This window comes from Perognathus longimembris, chromosome 1 (genome assembly GCF_023159225.1).
Source record: "Perognathus longimembris pacificus isolate PPM17 chromosome 1, ASM2315922v1, whole genome shotgun sequence".
NCBI classification, from domain to species: Eukaryota; Metazoa; Chordata; class Mammalia; order Rodentia; family Heteromyidae; genus Perognathus; species Perognathus longimembris.
Genome location: NC_063161.1, coordinates 656,318 through 677,618, shown reverse-complemented (window position 1 = coordinate 677,618; position 21,301 = coordinate 656,318). Strand labels below are relative to the sequence as shown.

At 43.0% G+C, this 21,301-nt stretch overlaps 1 protein-coding gene across 2 annotated transcripts in view; it reads left to right on the top strand.

The window, feature by feature from the left end:
* The window catches only part of Mov10l1 (Mov10 like RISC complex RNA helicase 1), a 62,388-nt gene that overhangs the window by 21,026 nt on the left and 20,061 nt on the right, over nucleotides 1-21,301 (top strand). For both annotated transcript variants that reach the window (XM_048353742.1, XM_048353733.1), the window contains exons 7-15: nucleotides 757-1,001; nucleotides 1,395-1,521; nucleotides 3,445-3,639; nucleotides 8,005-8,119; nucleotides 9,860-10,037; nucleotides 10,300-10,370; nucleotides 14,739-14,830; nucleotides 18,481-18,539; nucleotides 18,970-19,070. In XM_048353742.1, coding sequence (XP_048209699.1) covers nucleotides 757-1,001; nucleotides 1,395-1,521; nucleotides 3,445-3,639; nucleotides 8,005-8,119; nucleotides 9,860-10,037; nucleotides 10,300-10,370; nucleotides 14,739-14,830; nucleotides 18,481-18,539; nucleotides 18,970-19,070 — 1,183 coding nt within the window. The remainder of the gene's footprint in view (nucleotides 1-756; nucleotides 1,002-1,394; nucleotides 1,522-3,444; nucleotides 3,640-8,004; nucleotides 8,120-9,859; nucleotides 10,038-10,299; nucleotides 10,371-14,738; nucleotides 14,831-18,480; nucleotides 18,540-18,969; nucleotides 19,071-21,301) is intronic.

Sequence of the window (21,301 nt, the reverse complement as noted above, 5' to 3'; positions counted from 1 at the left end):
TGTAATCCTAGTTACCCAGTATGTTGAGATTTGAGAATTGTGGTTCAAAGCCAGCCCAGGCAGGAAAGTCCGTGAGACTCTTATTTCCAATTAACTACCAAGAGCTGGAAGTGGAACTGTGACTCAAGTGGTTGACCACTAACCTTAAGCACAAAAGCTCAGAGACTGTGCCCAGGCCCCAGGCTTGCAACATACACATACACACACAGTAACTTCTAGGAAGGAAAAACTGGAAGACATCAAGGGAAGAGGTAACATTGTTCAAAAAGAAATGTACTCGACATGATTTATGTAACTGTAACCCCTTTGTACATCATCTTTAAAATAACAATACAAAAATTTAAAAAAGAACTTCTAGGGCTGAGAATGTGTCTTAGTTGTAGAGTGCTTGCCTAGCATGAAGCACCAAAAATTCCTCAGTACCACATACACAGAAAAATCTGGAGGTGGTGCCGTGGCTCAAGTGGTAGAGTACTAGCCTTCAGCATAGAGAGGTTCAGGGACAGCACACAAACCCTGAGTTCAAGCCCCAGGACTAGCAAAAAACAACAACCCCAAACACTTCTGTAAAGCTGATCATAATTTGTCTGTTTTTTCCCCTCTGAAATATCTTAAAAAAACAAAAAAACTTTCACCCCAAAATATCCTAACTGAAATTTACAAAGGTATTCATGAGATTATCTTCTGTATTTTACAGTAACTGCTTGTCTCAGCCTTGGAAGCCCTATGTGTTCATGGCTCCCTTTCTTTTCCCAGGAATAAAGGAGCTGTTTCTCAAGATCTTATCAGCTGTAAACTGGCTGGCTGGGATAGAGCTCACCAATTCAGATTTCGGGCGCAGGACAAAGGTCAAGCCTGTGCAGAAACATCTTTTGCTTCAGTTCTTGAGAAGGAGAAGCATTTTCCAGACAAAAATGTTAATTCATTAGAAAACAGTAGGAAAACCAAGCCTGAGGAGCATCTGAACAGCAATTGGGTGAAGAACTCAGCAGTCTCTCCAGGTAGACAGTTCAGCTGTCAGACACAAGGGCCAGGGCTGAGGCCATTTGTGGCTCTAAGCCAGAAGGTCTGTGCTGCATGCTCTGACAAGTCTTTGTGCCTGACCTCTTCAGGTTTGGATTCTCTGCTCCTAAAGTTTGGGATTAGGGAGAGGGACACACAAACACAAAAATAGTTTGACAAATACAAATGTGTGCTGGAGGTGGTAGTCCTTGAATTAGGGAAACTGCTGGGGTAGTTATACCCCATCCTTCTCATTGCTTTCCCTGATTTGTTAACCGCCTCCTAGAGTTGGCTTTGTGTGCATCTGTCTGTGTATATGAGCAATCATTTCTGGCATTGTTAGGAATGAGGTACCTTTTGGTCTAACTTTGGGTTTAAATTGTGTTTACTAGATGACTGTGCCTGTGAAGTAAAGAGTGAAGAAAAAGAGAACACTTTGATAAAGAAGCAGAAGCCACAGCCCGGAGGGCTTATCTTGCCAGGGGAGAAAACCTCCATTATGATCACATGTGATGCCAAGTATGAGCTGGAGTTTGGGCAGAGTTTCCTTTACAGCTATCTGTGGTCCTTCTTAGCTTGTGTTATAAAAGCATCCATGACTGTGATGAAACTAAATCATAAGGGAAAACATTGGTTCAGAAAATGTCCACCTAGGGATGCTGGGTCTTGACTTCCATCCTCAGAAAATGACCTAATAGTGTTCATGACCCATTCATGCTTTGGGGCCCTGACATTGGTAGCCATATCAGGTTTCTCTGTAGTGTGCCCATCTGCGCTTCTTTCTACCCCAGGAACCTAAGTTGTAACTTTTTTTTTAATTGAGACTCGAATCAGGGCTTTCCAGATAGTCTACCACTTAGTTTCTCATAGGCCAAAACAGTGTGATGAGGCCTGAGGCTAGAGGAGGGAAGAACAGGGATAGAGCTGCCTTCCTAAAGAAACTGCTGAAAGGCCAGGCTTGAGCGTGTCTTTTCCTAATTGGCTCAGCCAGCTGGTTCCCAAGTCTATCATCCTCTCCCGCCCCGTGTTCCTGCTTCTGTTCACTTGGTTACCTCCCACCTGGACATTTGGTTCCTGGACCTCCTTACCACCCATAAGGCATCCAGTTTTCTAATACTAGATCTTTTTAGAGATTTACACTTGATTAAATCACCACTTTGCTTCAAGCCCATTAAGATCAAATTGTAGGTGACCATTAGGCATATGACACTTCAGTCAACCCTGTGAGATGTGGCCAGCTCAGATGGGCAAGAAGACATAAGTAAAGGTAGTATGCACACCTACGCAGAGCTAGAGCCATAGCTGGAAAAGGGCAGAAAGCAAGAAAGTGGTGCCATTTTTTAATCATGAAATATAACTTTGGTTTAAACTTGAGAATACTGAAAATATTTTTCCTATTAACTTTGAGAATTACTGAAAGGTCTATTTTAGATGCTTGATCTATTTTGAGAAAATATTTCATTATTGTGCCGGTCCTAGAGTTTGAACACAGGACCTAGGTGCTATCCCTGAGCTTCTAATTTTATTTTTTGTAACTTAACTGGTGTGCCTTTTGTGGCACACAAATCCTTGACTGACCATGTGTGCAAGGCTGAGGCTTGAACTCAGGACCTTGACACTAACTCTGAGTGTTTTCATTTAAGGCTAGTGCCCTACCACTTGATCCACAGCTCCACTCCTGGCCTTTTTTGGGCAGTTAATTGGGGAGTACCATAGACTTTCCTGCCCAAGCTGGCTTTGAACTGAGATCCTCAGATCTCAGCCATCTGAGTAGCTAGAATTACAGATGTGAGCCATCAGCACCTGGCCGAAAATAATTTTTTTTTTTTTTTTTTTTTTGGCCAGTCCTGGGCCTTGGACTCAGGGCCCAAGCACTGTCCCTGGCTTCTTCCCGCTCAAGGCTAGCACTCTGCCACCTGAGCCACAGCGCCGCTTCTGGCCATTTTCTGTATATGTGGTGCTGGGGAATCGAACCTAGGGCCTCGTGTATCCGAGGCAGGCACTCTTGCCACTAGGCTATATCCCCAGCCCCCGAAAATAAATTTTTAAAAACAAGACAGGCAGTATGGCACACACCTGTAATGCAACTACTTGGAAAGCAAAATAGGGGAAATAGCAGTTCAAGGCCAGATTGGCAGGAAGTTAACAAGAATTCCTATCTCCACAAAAAAATTGAGCACACTAACATGTGCCTGTATCTTAGCTCAGATAGAAGAATCATGGAGATATATAGTTCAAGTGGTGGTAGAGTGCCTGCCAGGCAAGCAAATGACTCTGAGTTCAAACCCCAGTGCTGCCAGAAAAAGAAAACCTAAGTATGGCCATTGTGTGATAGCTCTGTCATGTTCCTGTAAGGAGATGTAATAATAATTCCCTTATAGGAAATCACATTGAATATGTCTGATTTACAACTAAAACTAAATTTCCGGTTGCTTTTTCAAGAAGTCCTGGCCGATGCAGGGAGCTCCTTCTGCTTTGTTTTTCTCACTTTCTCATCGGGCGATACCTTGAAGTGAACATTGTGAGTGGGGAGGAGGCACTGATAGCTGTGCGTGAACCATTTTCATGGAAAAAGCCTAAAGCTCCCCAAACATTGCCATCTACAAAAACTACAGTTGTTGTGACAACCCAGAAAAGGTAATGCATTGTATGGAGATTTAACTACAAAGTCCCCCTCAAATAACTGATAGAAGCCGTGTGTGTGTGTGTGTGTGTGTGTGTGTGTGTGTGTGTGTGTGTGTGTGTGTAATGTAGGGGTAGGGGCTGAGAACATGGCTTAGTGGTAGACTGCTTGCCTAGCATGCATGAAGCCCTGGGTTGGATTCCTCAGGAACACATAAGCATAACAAGCCAGAAGTGGCGCTGTGGTTCAAGAAGTAGAGCGCTAACCTTGAGCAAAAGAAGCTTAAGGGGCAGTGTCCAGGCCTTGACGCCTAGCCCCAGGACGGAGGGGCAAAAAAAGGCAATGTAGGTTAAGAGTATACATTTGGGGAGGGAGGAATGTGGGAGAAAAATGAGGGAGGAGGTGACACTGGATAAGAAGTGTACTCATTGCCTTCGTATGAAACTGTAACCCTTTTGTACATCACTTTGACAATAAATAAATTTAAAAAAATTTTTGACCAGTCTTGGGCCTTGAACTCAGGGCCTGAGCACTGTCCCTGGCTTCTTTTTGCTCAAGGCTAGCACTCTGCCACTTGAGCCACAGCGCCACTTCTGGCCGTTTTTCTATATATGTGGTGCTGAGGAATCGAACCCAGGGCTTCATGTATACGAGGCAAGCACTCTTGCCACTAGGCCATATTCCCAGCCCAATAAAATTTTTTTTAAATCCAAGAATAGGAAAAAAAAAGTGTAGGTTTGGTCAGAGACCCATCTGACAGCTTTTGTATGTTCTGGAAAAGAAGATACGTGTCCTGACAGACAGCAGTTACTAGCCTGGCTGGTTCAGTGATTTAAGTGAGGCTGGTGTTTGTGCCTCTTTTAATTTTTGTATTTGGTGTTAGGGTTTGAATTTTTTTTTTTTTTTTGGCCAGTCCTGGGCCTTGGACTCAGGGCCTGAGCACTGTCCCTGGCTTCTTCCCGCTCAAGGCTAGCACTCTGCCACTTGAGCCACAGCGCCACTTCTGGCCTCGTGTATCCGAGGCAGGCACTCTTGCCACTAGGCTATATCCCCAGCCCTGAATTTTATTTTATTTTTGTCTGTACTGTGATTGAACTCAGGGTCTTGTGCTTGCTAGGCAGATTCTTTGTTGCTGATCCACAATTCCAGCCCTATTTAGTTATTTTTTGAATAGGATCTTGCATTTATGCCAAGCCCGAACTAGACCATGATCTTTCTATTTATACTTCCCCTTTGTAATTGTGATGACAGGCATGTGCCACTATGTCCAGCTTTCATTGGTTGAGGGTCATAAGAACCTTTTGTCCAAGCCACGAGTTTGGGGTCTCTGATCTCTGCTTCCCAAGTAGCTAGGATTATGGGCATGAGTCCCAGTCGCCCAGCCTCCATAGAACTTTGGAGGTCATGTTCCATGTCTGCCATGCTGTTGTGTGAGGATTGAGGGCAAGTGCCTGCCCACCTCCAGGCCCACTCCTCCCTGACAGGTCTCAGGGCACTTTTGAGAGGGATAGGTTTCATCAGCTCTTGTCATCCTCCCCTTTCTCCTAGGGCAAAATAAGCTCTGATGTTCTGTGCCCTCACATACTCAAAGACACAATCAGCATCAGATCAGCATCCCAGAGTAGCTTGCATTAGACAGCAAGATTGCTTCGTTACTTGAAGCCTGCTTGCAAGTATGTACCCATTTAAAAGGAAATTAAGAAAAACATGTTACCTATTAGTGACTGATATCTGGAGGGTATTGAGGCCTCATGGATTTTAACTGCGGTATAGGGGGTAATGGGGTGGAGGGTAGGGTAGTCTCAGGCAATGCATTTCCTTTTGCAGTTATAAAAAAAACTTGGAAAAACAAAATTTTCTTTTGTTTGGTATCAAGAAACAATAACAGCAACAACAACAAAAAGAACCTGCTCTGTAGATGTGTGAGGTATTTGATGGCTTTGTCTCATGTAATGAGGACACTTGTCATTTGTTGCCACTAAAGATTTGAACTCAAGTGCTGCCCAGACCCATGATAGTGAAATGTACTACTTTTCTAATACTAGAAAATGCTAGATTTCAGATCACATTGCCCCAGTAACAGTCTAAAATAAGAGATAATGGCAGGCACTAGAGAAGAGTATTATGTGATTATTTAATTTTGGCATAGATTGTTGTTTGAATTATGGCACTACCCCCAAGAAGTGTGAGACCTTAAACTAATTTCTTGACCTCTTTGTTCCTTGTCTCATTTGTAAACGGTTGTTCCATCTTGTGGTTTGTGGGATAAATAGAGTAGAACATGTTTCTAAGTTAGTCCCTTTCCTGGCACAGAGCAGTGAATGAGCACACATGGTATGCTGCTCGCCTCCAGGGCATGCACTAGGGAGGGCATCCAGAAGGGTCTGCCATGTTTACATATGTGCCAGGTATGGTGGCTGTTAGTTACAGAAGCCTCTGAGAACCTCTGGTTCCCATCTAGTTGTATAGTAGCCATTACCCAGTTCTGTGTCAACAGAAAAGTGATATTAGAAGACCACCAACCAGAAATATTCTAATCCTGTCACTGGTTTCCCAGGGAGTATTAGCAAGTCTCTGCATAAGAGTGCCTATAGAACAGGACATTTGTTTCCTAGGGGTCAGAACCTGGAGTGTCTGGTCTTGATTGGAGTGAGCCTGGAACAAGAGAACTGAGGGGAGAGGTGCTCACTCTCAGCACCAAAGGCTCTGCCTGTCCTGCTGGGACCCCTGGCATCAAGCAGCTCCCATTCTTAGTCTTGGTCCCCTCTTGGGTAGAAATGTGTTGTTTACCTGGCAGACTTTTTTTTTACCAGCCTTTTCTCTGCTGAGTCCTCACCACTCTGCACTGTAAACAGTCATGTTTGCTGAGTCCAGCATGCCTTTTTAGGCCAAGTAGGCCAAGTAGGCATGTCTGGTTGTCTCAGTCCCCCGTATCTCGTTTTTTAACCTGTTAGTACTCTGTGCTTGCCTAACATTTATGACGTGTTTCTGCTTTTCATATAATCCTTGCATGTGTGCCTTTGCATAACCCTCTACACAGTCACTTGAGAAGATGGCTCATGTCTGAGATGAGAAGCAGTGGTCTTCAGGGTTGCCAGGGGGCTTTGGGGTAACTTCAGTGTCTCCACTCAGAGCTGTGCTGTCAGGGTGCTGAGCCAAAGGGGCTCACACAGGAGGTGACTGTCATCTCCCCTCCCTACATGCAGCTCAAACTGTAAAAGGGAGATTGGACTGAAATAAGATAGGAAGTGTCTGCCTTTCCTCACTTGATTTGGGTGAGCAGACCTCACTCTGACTTCGTATCTGTAGCTTCTTTTTTCATTTTCTCCCTCATTTCTGTAGCTTAATTGCATTTGACAGTGATAATGTCTTTGCCCTGCTGGAAAAGTGCTTCCATGACTCTGAATGGATCCTGTTCTGGGGGGAAGATAGGAGCTTGAGGGTGAACCTCTTATTTCCCCAGAGAAGTCATCACAGCCAAGAAACAAAAAATGCTCAAAGGCAGGACCTATACAGTCCGACTTTCAGTGGTGTATGAGTGCTGTTTCTAATACTCTTACTACTTTTTACTTATTAGAAGGTTAAAGACAGCACTCGTAAAATTCCCTGGTTTTCTGTGACTTCCAGCTCTGCCAACTTCTGTGACACTGAAATGGAAGCCTAGCCTGAGCTTGTTGAAAACAGGATCCTGAATCTAGGCCAGCAGTTCCTATGGCAGGTCTTTAAGAGAGAAACAGGACAGGATATCTGAGTAGACATGTCTGGTATGGGCTGAGCATCCCAGACCCAAAAATCCAAAGTCCTCTAGAATCTGAAACCAGCAAGATTTTCCATAAGTTTCAGATTTTTGGAGCATTTCAGATGAGGGATATAGAACCCATAGAGTTTATACAAATATTAAAAAAAAAACAACAAGCCTACAGGCCAGTGTGATACTCATGCTTATAATCCTAGCTACCCAGAATTCAGAGACTAGGAAGATTTCAGTTTAAGGCAAACAGGAAGATTGTGAGACTCATTTTAACAAGCAGATACAGTGGTTCATACTGTAATCTCAGCTATTTAGGAGGTGTAGGTAGGAAGATTACTGTAAGGTCAGCCCAAGGAAAGAGGTATAGAAGCCCATTGTACTAAATAAAGCAAAAAAGAACTAGGGGTGGGGGGGGGGCAGTGTAAAAGTGATAGAGCAGTTCTCTCTCTAAAAAGCATGAATGAAGCTCTGAGTCCAAATCCCATTACCACAGAAAAACAAAACAAGAAACTGCAGAATCCAAAACACTTCCAGGCCCATGCATTTCAGAGAAGGGATACTCAATACATGTATAAGGTGTCAAGATTACTAAGAACTGATTTTAACTTGTGAATTTATTCCTTTTAAGGAACTCAAGACGACAACTTCCAAGTTTTCTTCCACAATATCCAATACCAGATAGACTGAAAAAATGTGTGGAACAGAAAATTGACATCCTGACTTTTCAGCCACTACTTGCAGAGGTAGGAAAGTTATCTGAAGGCCTGTGGGATGTTTAACCACCCACCACTCAAGCCATTTTCTAAAAAACTAGAAGACATGGATTATAGCCATTTACCACCACACCTGGCTTTGTTGACAATGTTTGCTTCATTTTTCTTCCTCTCCTCCCTTCCTGCTTCCCTTACCCTCTTTCTGCCTGCCTGCCTGCCTTGCCCTCTCCTCTACCCTCCCCTCCCTTCCCCTCTTTTGTCCTTTCTTTTCCTCTCCCCTTATCCTTTCTTCCTCCTTTCCCTTCTTTACTTTTCCCTTTCCCTTCCCTGTTACTTCTTCCTTCCCTTTCTCCTTCCTCTTCCCTTTCCCCTTCCCCTTCCCTTACCCTAATTCTTGCTAAAGTTACCTGCCTCAGCCTCCTGGGTAACAGAAAACTACAAGTATATTACTACCTTTCTTGCCTCCCCCACTCCCTTCCCACCCTCTCTTTTGGTGGTAGTGGTGGTTTGCTTTTGAGACAGGGTCTCACTGTGTAGCTAGGCTGACCTTGAACCTGTCATTGTGCTGCATGCTGGAATTATAGATGTGTACCATTATACTCTGCTTTTCTTTCTTTCTTTCTTTCTCTCCTTCCTTCCTTCCTTTTTTCTCTCTTTCCCCTACCTTCCCCCCCCTCTCCATACTCCTCTCCTCTTTCCTTCCCTCTCCCTTTCCTTTTCTTTCTCTCCCTCTCCCTCTCTCTCTGTCCTTCTCCCTCTCCCTCTCCCCCTCCCCTCCTCTCTCCCTCTCCCTCTCCCTCTCCCCTTCCCCCTCCTTTCTCCCTCTCCCTCTCCCTCTCCCTGGTTTGGGGGCTTAAGTGCAGGTCCTTGCACTCTGACTTCTTTGCTCACACCCAAATTTTCTTTCCTTGCAATATGCTTTTCTGGCTTTGATAGCAGTGTTAGAAGCATTCTCTTAATTTTTAGAAGTCTGAACATTAATGTCAGTTCTTTAAAATTTGGCAGTATTGGCTGGGAATGTGGCCTAGTGGTAGAGTGCTTGCTTCGCATGCATGAAGCCCTGGGTTTGATTCCTCAGCACCACATAAACAGAACAATCTGGAAGTGGTGCTATGGCTCAAGTGGTAGAGTGCTAGCCTTGAGCAAAAAGAAGCCAGGGACAGTGCTCAGGCCCTGAGTTCAAGCCCCAGGACTGGCAATAAAAAACAAAACTCGGCAGAATTTACCCACGAATCCATCAAGACTGGAGATTTTTCTTATTAATCTCTTTAGTAGTTATAGTTCTATTCAGATTTTTTACTGCTTTGTTTGTAGTCTTAGTAGATTTTGTGTTTCTAGGAACATTTCCTCCAGTATTTTTGTCATTACTTCAAGTGAGAGGAAATCTAGTCCTCATCATCATCTTGGCCAGTGGAGGTCCTGTCCTATTTCATAGACATCTGTGGAATCCAAAGTACCCTTTGCTGAATAAATTCACAGATCCGACAGAGAAGACAGGGATGGTAGAAGTGGCCAAGGGCACACACCTTGGTGGCGTGCTGGTTCAGAGAGGGACCCTTCTGGCCAGAGGCCGGTGGTCCTCCATGGGCCAGAGCCTGGGACATGTGCCAGCCAGCTTCAGACCATCTGGCCCACTGAGTTGCCTTGCTTGGGGTTGACGTGTTGGATATAACATTTTGGACTTACTGACTCTAGGGTTCTTGTTCCCTAGATAAGGCTATTTATGGGGCATGCTACTCTGCTCTCAATGGCATATTAATTTTTTTTCAGCTTTTGAATATGTCAAACTACAAGGAAAAGTTCTCTACTCTGCTGTGGCTAGAAGAGATCCATGCGGAGATAGAACTGAAGGAGTACAACATGAGTGGAGTTGTCCTGAAGAGGAATGGGGATCTTCTGATGCTGGAGGTCCCAGGGCTGGCTGAGAGCAGGCCTTCCCTCTACGCAGGTAGGATTAGGCTGTCTGATCCTCTGGGGCCCGACAGAAAGAACACCTAGAGAAAACATTTGCAGCTAGTGAGATGCTTGCATTATCTCATTTCTGTCTTTTTGGATAGTGCTTCACTTAAGTTGAATACTGGATAAGCTATTTATGTCTATTAAGCATATTTCTTTGTTACATATTGTCTTTAAGCAGATGATCCTAGTGTAACAGAAGAAATTTGTGATTTTGTATTGGTCTGATGCAAGATAATATATTTTTTAATTAGGTGACAAACTGATTTTAAAATCTCAGGAGTACAATGGACATGTCATTGAGTACATCGGCTATGTCATTGAGGTGAGAAGACATCCTCCTAAAATTGAAGGTCAGGCCTACCTTCACCTACCCTCAGGGAAGGAGTTCCTTGAATTTTGTCTGTATATTGGGACACTTGAGTATAAAGTGAACTATTGAATCATTTTTATATATAAAGGGATGTATAAGAACCTAAATAATTTTAACCTTGTAAGTTACATATAAGAGCCATGATGTTTGCATGTAGTCAGCTTTGGGTACTGGAAGCGCCAACAGAATGGAAGGACCCACAAGTGTGTAACTGTCATTCTGAGGACAGGGAAAGTCTGGTGGCTTAGCTCTTCTCAGTGCTTTAGATCACTGTATCTGTGGGGTCTGTGATTCTCAGGCATTTCTGTTTGTATACTGAGCACAGGCTTGTGAGTAGTGCTAGAATCTATGTGGAAATTATTTATTTGTGCCTCAGAGAAGATACATTACTTAACAGAAAGTTAAAAAGGAAAATTGCAGAGCCCTCATCCTGAGACCGAAGAGATCTAATAGGGACTCAAAGAAGAGCGTCCACTTTGCTCCACTTTCCAGCCTAGTACTGGTTTGTACTGACTTAGTTTACAGAATACAGTGTTTTCTCAGAAGACCAAACCTTGCTTGGCAGGGCTCCAGAGCTCTTGTAATGACAGTGCAGCATCTGTGGCTAAGCCCCAAGCTGCAAGTCATGCTTAGTCCTCATCCCTTCAGCTCAGTGAGGATTGCAAGCAACAGTGACAGAAGACAATGGATAGTTTCCGATATTGGAGACAAGAGGAAGATTGCAGGTAATTATTGGGGGGGTGTACTTTTTGCCTTAAGAGACACAAAGAATTTTGGTAGCCAACAGGCACAGAACATTACTTTGGGAGACATGAAAAACTAGCAGAACATAAGCTGGGACTTTGATAAGCTGTACTTCTCCAACTTCACCAAGGCAGTCACATAATTCAGGTCTTGCTTGTAGATATCAGAAGGATGCACTGATGAATAAAAGCGAAGGGCATTATTTTGAGATAATTCCCAGAATTTCTGCCAGGTCATACTTGGAGAACAGTGGTAACTGACAAAAGTAGAAGGCCCAGTTTCAGAAGGGTATGTTTCCACCTGCTTCAGAACAAAGGTGACATAGACACCTTGTGGCTTTGGTGTCCAATGCTGATGCCGTGACCACCCTCAGAGGCCCTCTGCGTGTGCCCCAGCAGCTGACTGACAGTCTGGAGTGTCTGGTGACAGGGCCCTCTGGCCCTCCTTCACTAGCCATGCAGCAACCATTATACCTTCTTCTTCAGATTAAAATTTTACCTGACTAACCAGCAACTTGAATGAAGAAGTTAGCGGAAGAGCTATCCACCATCAAGCATCTCTTCTTGCAAGGCGTCTACTGTGCCGAGCAGGGGGATACCTTTTCTCTCCTGTCTTATGTCTCCACTTTCAAGGGGGTTCAGGAGAGCTAGGATCTTTTTTGCATGAGAGTATCAGCATACATACTTCCTTTTACACTTGAACTTGTGAAGGACTGCTCCACTTTCAAGGGGGTTCAGGAGAGCTAGGATCTTTTTTGCATGAGAGTATCAGCATACATACTTCCTTTTACACTTGAACTTGTGAAGGACTGCTCCTGATGAACACCTTGTCCTCATCCCATCTCTAGGCCACATTCTGCCTGCACATCCTGTGTCTTGGTGTCTCTTCCCAGGGCTTCCCCCAGGACTACATCGATAGTGACTGTGGCCTCCATGCAACAGTTGAAGCTACCAGTATATTCCATATTGAGAAAAGAGAGGAAGGACCATTATATACGAACATAAGTAGGAAAGGACAGAGGCCACAGCCTGCTGATCCTGTTGATAATGAGACCAGCGCTAGAACTGAAGACTCCCCCACTCTTCTGCCCAGGAAGATCTTCCACTCAGGAGCAGAAGCTGCCTCGTACTCCCAGGAGATGACCCCTGCATTTTTCCATGCCTGCAGTCCTCTGAGCTCTCCTCTTTGAATGGTGGTGTGGTGAGAGGATGCTCGTCCCCATTACAGAGGCCTGTATTGCTTGGCCTGTATCAGAAGGTTTAGTTTGCCTCACCAACTCCATTGCCCACATTGGCTGCTGACCGGGCAGCACAAGGAGACCACAAGTGGCATAGTGGTGATGTTAGTTTTAGTCACTGTGTCAAGACGGAAACCTGGATGCCAAAGAACCTGAACCCAGGCACTGGGCACTGGTGACTCACACCTATACTCCTAAGAGTATACCTAAGAGCTACCTTTGGGGGCTAGCTTTGGAACCTAGGGGAAAGAATTACCATCCATTGCCAGCTGGACACACACAAGGTCCTCTGCCTTCCCACAGCATGTGCTGGGGTCACTGTCCTGCCTTTTGTCCTCCCCATCTCCTTGCCTTTACTTCTCAGTGCTCTAAGTGAGTCCTTAAAGCTTCCCTGCTGTTTTATGTTTTCCCATTTTCTTAGCTACCTAAGAGGCTGAAGTTGGGAGGATTACAATTCGAGGCCAGCCTGGACAGAAGGATGTCCCAAGACCTCAAACCATAGCTGTACATGGTGGCATGTATCTGTTGAGGTTCTAGCTATCCTGGCTAGAAAAGTCTGCAATATTCTGTATCTTAGTGGAAGAAGCTGGACCATGGCAGTGTGTGTTTATCATCCCAGCTAAAGTAGGAAGCCTAAAACAGGCAAATTACAGTCTAGGAAGGAAGAAAAGTCCTTTTTCAGAACAATGCAAAGATTAAGGGCTGGAGGAATGGTTCAGCGATAGAGAGCCTGCATAACAAGTATGGATCCCTGACTTCAAACCCTAGTACTGAAGAAAAAAAGGAGGGGCAGCATTACAGAGCTGAGCAGTAGGTATCCCCCGCCATTTTCTGTGCAGGACAGTGACACTGCCTGAGACTCACTCAGAGCTGACGTAAAGGCAACTGATTTGACACAGTAGTGAGACACCACGGACCTTCAGTTGCTTCTCCATCAAGTTTCTAACCTTACGTTGAGCTTCTAGACCAAGCATGGCCATGCTTCCAACCAGTAGAGACAAGTGTTTCTTGATCCCTGGCAAGTTTTGCCCTCCTTTGGGGGCTAGCTTTGGAACCTAGGGGAAAGAATTACCATCCACTGCCAGCTGGACACACACAAGGTCCTCTGCCTTCCCACAGCATGTGCTGGGGTCACTGTCCTGCCTTTTGTCCTCCCCATCTCCTTGCCTTTACTTCTCAGTGCTCTAAGTGAGTCCTTAAAGCTTCCCTGCTGTTTTATGTTTTCCCATTTTCTTATTCTGTGCACAAGATTTACAGGTATTTTGCTTGTGTCAGTCAGTGATGCCCTTGACACTGTAAACTGATGAGGAGGGCTCTCTGACACTCTCACTTGTGATGGCTTTTTTCTAAGTATGCTTAGTGATCTCTGGTTATAGATTGACTTTCATTTCTCATAATCTCTGGGAAACTCAGAGACTTCTGCCTGGTGATATTTCTGGTAAGTGGCAGTGCCTGCCAAGAATAAGAAGGCACTGTCTAGGGCTCCATTCTAGCATTTGGCACTGTGCGTTAACCTCCTCTCCATCATGTCAGACTCAACTCAGGTTTTGCCTTCTAACTGCTAGTGTCCATCCTGGCCCTCAGAAGAAGCCTGCTCCTTGCCCACCAGTACTCCTTACTTGCTTGAGAAGGTTTGGGCTCCTTGCACAGCTTCTTCCCATATTCCCTCAGAAGTTTTCTATCCTTCCTGTTGTTCATGAAAGAATATAAGTAATTGTTTAATGAGGAGCTAGTTTTATCTAATTCCCTATAGTATTGGGAAGGGAAGTTTTGTAATGACATTTCTGTGGAGCTTTAAGTCAGGAGCCCATCTTATACTGTGTTCACAGAGCCTTTGGTCTGGGGAGAAGTTCATTAAATGAGTTGGTGTGAGTAAAAACGTTGCCAGTACCTCATGATTGTATAATTTAATGATAGTGACTTGAATTAAATACTCTCTATTTGATTAAATTTTCAAGTCTAACTATAATGTATAAAAATCAATTTTCATGGGCTGGGAATGTGGCCTACTGGTAGAGTGCTTGCCTAGCATGCATGAAGCCCTGGGTTCAATTCTTCAGTACCACATACACAGAAAAAGCTGGAAGTGACGTTGTAGCTCAATTGGTAGAGCACTAGTCTTGAGCAAAAAGAAGCTCAGAGACAGTGCCCAGGCCCCGAGTTCAAGCCCCAGAACTGGAGGGGGAAAAAAGTTCAAGCCCCAGGACTGGCAAAAAAAGAAAACATTTTCATGAATTTATTATAAAGTGTGTTTTTCGTGATGGGCTTCTGGATATTGTTGTAAGGTTGTTCAAAGAAGTTAAGTCTAGTGTATGGACATTGAACTGCTTGTTTTTTAGATTCATGAAGAAGATGTTACTCTTAAACTTAATCCAAAATTTGAACAAACATACAACTTTGAACCTATGGATGTGGAGTTTACATACAATAGGTAAGGCATTAGTGAGGCCATACAGGGGTTTGATCACCACTGTTGGATGGTCTGCCCTTGAGTAACTCTGAAGGCTCCCCAGTGGTTGACCAGATGGGCTGTGCCTCTGCCCTCCAGATTCCAGGCACCTCCTGTGTATGTTCATTAATCGAACTTGATTGCCAAATATTTTTTTGTATACAAAAGTGCATGCATTTGTGTGCTAATTCTTGTGAGTGTGTGTGTCTGTGTGTATGTACTTGTAGTACTTGTAGTATTTTTTTTGCAAATTTTTGTCAGATTTATCTTTTAAGAGTTTTAGGGGCTGGGAATATGGCCTAGTGGCAAGAGTGCTTACATCATATACATGAAGCCCTGGGTTCGATTCCTCAGCACCACATATATAGAAAACAGCCAGAAGTGATGCTATGGCTCAAGTGACGGTGTGCTAGCCTTGAGCAGGAAGAAGCCAGGGACAGTGATCAGGCCCTGAGTCCAAGGCCCAGGACTGGTAAAATAAATAAATAAATATTTAAAAAATAAAGTGAAAAAATTAAAAAAAGTTTTAGAGCCAAGTGCTGGTGCTAGTGGTTCACGCCTATAATCCTAGCTACTCAGGCTGAGATCTGAGAATCATGGTTCAAAGCCAGCCTGGGCAGGAAAGTCTGTGAGACTCTTATCTCCAATTAACCACCAAAAAAACAGAAGTGGCACTGTGGCTTAAGGGGTAGAGCGCTAGCCTTGAGCTGAAGAGAGCTCAGGGACAGCACTCAGGCCAAGAGTTCAAGCCTCATGACCGACAGAGAGAGAGAGAGAGAGAGAGAGAGAGAGAGAGAGAGAGAGAGAGAGAGAGAGAGAGAGAAAGAAAGAGAAAGAAATTGAGACTTAGCATTGGGCTTGAAATGTGGGTTAGTGGTAGATGCTTGCCTAGCATGCATGAAGCCCAGGATTCAATTCCTCAGCACCACATAAACAGGAAAAGCCAGAAGTGGCACTGTGGCTCAAGTGGTAGAGTGCTAGCCTGGAGCAAAAGAAGCTCAGGGACAGTACCTAGGCCCTGAGTTCAAGCCCCAGAACTGAAGGGAAAAAAAAGTTTTAACACTATTGTAGGTGCTGGGAATATGGCCTAGTGGCAAGAGTGCTTGCCTTGTATACACAAAGCCCTGGGTTCAATATCCCAGCACCACATATATAGAAAACAGCCAGAAGTGGCGCTGTGGCTCGAGTAGTAGAGTGCTAGCCTTGAGCAAAAAAGAAGCCAAGGACAGTGCTCAGGCCTTGAGTCCAAGCCCCAGGACTGGCAGCAGAAAAAAAAAAAAAAAAGAGTACTATTGTAAATTCTTTTCTTTCTTTGTTGTTGTTGTTTGTTTGTTTTCTATATAGTGGTGCTGGGGAATCAAACCCAGGGCTTCATGTATATGAGGCAAGCACTCTTGCCACTAGGCCATATCCCCAGGTCCACTATTTTTTTTTTTGCCAGTCCTGGGCTTTGGACTCAGGGCCTGAGCACTGTCCCTGGCTTCCTTTTGCTCAAGGCTAGCACTCTACCACTCGAGCCACAGTACCACTTCTGGCCATTTTCTATATATGTGGTGCTGAGGAATCGAACCTAGGGCTTAATGTATACAAGACAAGCACTCTTGCCACTAGGCCATATTCCCAGCCCCAACCAGGTCCACTATTGTAAATTATAATATCAACTTAAATTTTCAATTGTGTTTCAGTATTTATCAAAGCAATTGATACTGTATCCTGTAGGCTTGTAAAAGTTGCTTCATTTAGGAGCAGATTGCACAGATTGCATAGTATTTTCTACGTTATGCAATCATGTATTCAATAAAGGCAATTTTACTTCTTCCCTTTCTGTCTGGATACACCTTAATATGTTTTTCCTTGCCTTCCTGTACCTATATGAACTTTAAGAACAGTGATGGTGGTGATAAGGGTGTTTACCTTTTTCTTGTCTTGGACAAGGCATCCAGCTTCAGTTATTGCAGGGTTTTGTAGTGACCCTTTATCAGGTTGGGGAATTTGGGTTCTTAATTGAGGTTGCTCTGAGGTTTTTTTGGTTTGGGGGTTGTTTGTTTTTATCGGTCATGGGGCTTTAAACTCAGGGCATGGGTGCTCTCCCCAAAGATTTGTTTTTTGCTCAAGGCTAGTGCTCTACCACTTTGAGCCATAGCTCCACTTCTGTTCTTTGGGGTGGTTAATTGGAGATAAGTCTCATGTACTTTTCTGCCTGGGCTGGCTTTGAACTACAATCCTCAGATCTCAGCCTCCTGAGTAGTTAGTACTATAGGTATGAGCCCTCAGTTCCCAGCTCTAAATTGAGTTTTTAATCAAGAATGAGTATGGATTTTGTTCAATGCACTTGTTAGATGTAATTTGTTAAAACTGTTTGTTTTCATGCTTATATCTTGGGATATATTCGTCTGCATCATACCTTCATTTTACATCTTCTGGGAGACTTTATGTAGAATGAATTTCATTTCCTCCTTAAATGTTTGGCAAAATTCATGAAAGGCTCTCAGAGTTTTCACTGTGAAAGCTTTTTAGCTTTTTTCTTGGGGTGGGGGTGGGGAGCTTGAACTCAGGATCTGAGCACTGTTCCTGAACTTTTGTGCTAGCTCTTTACCACTTGAGTCACAGTTTCACTTCTGGCTTTTTGGAAATCCATAGTAGATAAAAGCCTCATGGATTTTCTTGACTAGTCTGGCTTTGAACCATAATCTTCAGCCTCCCAAGTTACTATCCCTTGGCTTGTGAAAAGCATTTAAACTATCCTGTTGTTTCAGTAAAGGACCATTTGGATTATCAATTTATTTTTGAGTAAACTTTGGTGTAGTATCTGTTTTTTAAGGAGTTAAGTATTTTATCCAAGTTGTCTAATTTATTTATGTGAAATTGTAATATTTCCTTATCCTTTTAATATCTCTAATACGTAGTGATTTCACTTTTCTAATTCCTAATGTTGATGTTTTGTGTCTTTCCTTTTCATCAGTTTGGTTAGAAATCTTTTTTTTTTTCCAGTTCTGGGGCTTGAACTCAGGGCCTGAGCACTGTCCCTGGCTTCTTTTTGCTCTAGGCTAGCACTCCACCACTTGAGCCACAGCGCCACTTCTGGCTTTTTCTATATATGTGGTGCTGAGGAATCGAACCCAAGGCTTCATGTATGCGAGGCAAGCACTGTACCACTAGGCCATATTCCCAGCCCCTTGATTAGAAATCTTATCATTTAACAGTCTTTTCAAAGACTCAACTTCCAGTTTCATTGGCATTCTCTAGTGTTCTTCTCTTCTCTGTTTCACTGATTTTTGCTCTGATCTCCTGAGGTAATTATATTTTTCTTCAACCTATTAACACAAACTCAAACTGGTTTTCCTACCATTCTAAGCCATATAGCATATAACTAAACCACTCCCACAATAACCTATTGTCTTTATGATCTAATCACTTCTTAAAGGCCCCACCTCCTAAACCATCACACTGGCAATTACATTTCCACCTTTCCTAGATTCAGTTACTTGCACTGCAAAAAAAAAAATGTTTTTCAACATGGGTTTTGGAGGACTTTCACACCATAGCAATTGTGTGATCAAATTTCTGCAACTATTATTAGCTTGAAGCGTTCTAAACTTAAGGTTAGTCACTTCATCTCTTTTTCCTATCAGGACCACAAGCAGACGGTGTCACTTCGCACTTGAACAAGTCATCCACTTAGGTGTAAAAGGTAGTGTTTTACAGAATGGTAATGCTGTCTTCCCAGAATATTGCTTTTGGCTATGTGTAAAATTTTGTGCAAAATACAGTTTCACTCATATGTCCAAAATAAAACTGTGATATCTACATGTTTTACTTTTCCACTGGGAAGTATACACTTTTTACTCCTACAAATACATAAAAAATAGCATGCATAGTTGAAAATAAATGTATCAAGCTCTGCTTTGTACTCCTTTGTCTTTACAGAAAAGTAAATGACTTGTTGCAAAGAATATGCAACTGTATAATAATGCTACATTTATACTGTATAAAGGAAGTTCAGAAGGAATGGAGTAGAATACAAATTATCTTAATATCAGCCATAAACATTTAAGTTGCCTCCATTCACATTGTTTAAGATTTTCAGTAATACCTGTATCTCATCTTTTCTTGTTTGGAAGTGTTGTTTCCAGAAGAAATTGTTTTACAGTCTCCTCAAGTGACAGGAAACTGGAGCCTTGGACAAGACACCAAAGGTGATGGGCAGCCCTCCCCCAAGGTAGTACTTTGATTTGTTCAAACAGATCACACGAGCTCACTCCCAAACATGCTAGCCCTCACTAGATTGAGTACTAGAGAAGTGTAGTTTACAAATAACCCCAAGTCACAGTTAAAACTAAAATATTTATAAAGTAAGATTTAGTATAAATTTATGTACATCTAAGCTGTTGCCACGTGGACTGGGAATATGGCCTAGTGGCAAGAGTGCTTACCTTATAAACATGAAGCCCTAGGTTCAATTCCCCAGCACCACTATATAAAAAAAGGCCAGAAGTGGTGCTGTGGCTCAAGTGGCAGAGTGCTAGCCTTGAGCAAAAAAAAAAAAAAGCCAGGGACAGTGCTCAGGCCCTGAGTTCAAGGCCCAGGACTGGCAAAAAAAAAAAAAAGATGTTGCCACATATTCAGTGAGGGAAAAAGTGAGATACAAGTGTTTGTGTGCTGTTTCATTTTAAATTATATGTTACATACACTTAGATACATTTAGTGATTGTAGAGCATACAAAATGTCTGGAAAAGACAGTTGCTGATGGCTCATTTCTATAATCTTAGATAGTTAGGAGGTGGATATTGGTAGGATCATGGTTCAAGGCAAGGCGGGCAAAAATTTCTCATGACCTCTTTACAACAAAAAGCTAAGTGAGGTGTTACTTGGCTAAAGTGGAAAGAATAAACAGTATTGCAGTCCAGCATGGCCAGGCAAAAATGCAAGACGTTATTTCAAAAATAATAATCCAGCTGCCAGTTGTTCATGCCTGTAATTCTGGCTGCTCAGGAGTCTGAGATCTGAGGATTACAGTTCAGAGCTAGCCAGGGCAGGCAAGCCCATGAGAATCTTATCTCCAATTAACCACCAAAAAGCCAGAAGTGGAGCTGTGGCTCAAGTGGTAGAGCACTAGCCTTGAGCCAAAAAAAAAAAAAAAATCTCAGGATTAGTGCCCAGGCCCTGATTTCAAACCCCAGGATGGGTGGACTGGCACACACATACACACACATGAACTCACACACATACATAGACACATGCACACACAAGTAATGCTAATAACCAGAGCAGAAAGAGACTGAAGACATGGCTCAAGTGATAGAACATTTATCTAGTAAACAATGCTCTGAATTTCAGCCCCAGTGCTGCTGTCCTTCCCCAAAACAAATACATGTTTGGCTTGTACAGTTGTCTCTATTAATATATTATTTACTTATCTTTAAAACTGGAATGTATGAAAATCATAATTCTGTAGTTCATCTTTCTAAAATTTCATAAAATATTCACAAGAGTGTATTTTTCTGTTTTAAATGATTATATACATTGATATCTCTGTGCTGTACTTATAAAATCATGTACATTAATCTGTCTAATTTATAAAACCATATGCACACGTGTGCTTTTTTCATTGTGATGTGGCTTAAACTCAGGGCCTGGGCATTGTCCTTGAACCTTTGTTCTCAGAGCTAGCACTCATCGCTTGAGCCACAGCTCTACTTCTGGCTTTTGGATTAATTGGAGATAAGTCTCTCAGACTTCTTCTGCCTGGGCTGGCTTCAAACCGTGATCCTCAGATCTCAGCCTTCTGAGTAGCTAGGATTACAGACATGAGCACCCAGTACCTGGCCACACATATGCTTATTAATAATTTAAATACTAAAAATTAGGAAAGAAACTGGGCTGAGGATGTAGCTCAATGGTAGTACATTTGCTTAGCATTCACAAGGCCCTTGTTTCTATCCCCAACACCAATAAATCAATAAATAACCCACATGGAGAAAATTTAATTAATTGAAAGTAATTTCAAAAGTAACATAATTATAGCATTAGTAGACAAAGACATTAAAACAATTATTTTAACTATATTCAAGAAAGTAGGAGACATGAACACGTGAGGTATTCAAGACACAGCTTTTCTAGAGGGTGGGTAAATATAGTCATAGTATTCGATGTCCATATGTGAAAATGGAGCCAAGTAATTTGAGGGGGTGGGTGGGATTGGGAGAGATGGGGAAAAACCATGGAAGGTGTGATACTGATCAAGATGAATTGGACTCTCAAGCTGACCTTAGTGTGGTGTTGGTTTCTCATGTCCAAATTTATCATGTTACACCCTTACACCATACTACATGTCAACTATACTCAGCAGAGCCTGTGTCACAAAAGTGGGAGATCAAGAAATTGCGTAGCTGCCTGGAATAAAAGTTGGCAACATATATAACATTTTTAATGTTTGATGTAGTGATTTTACA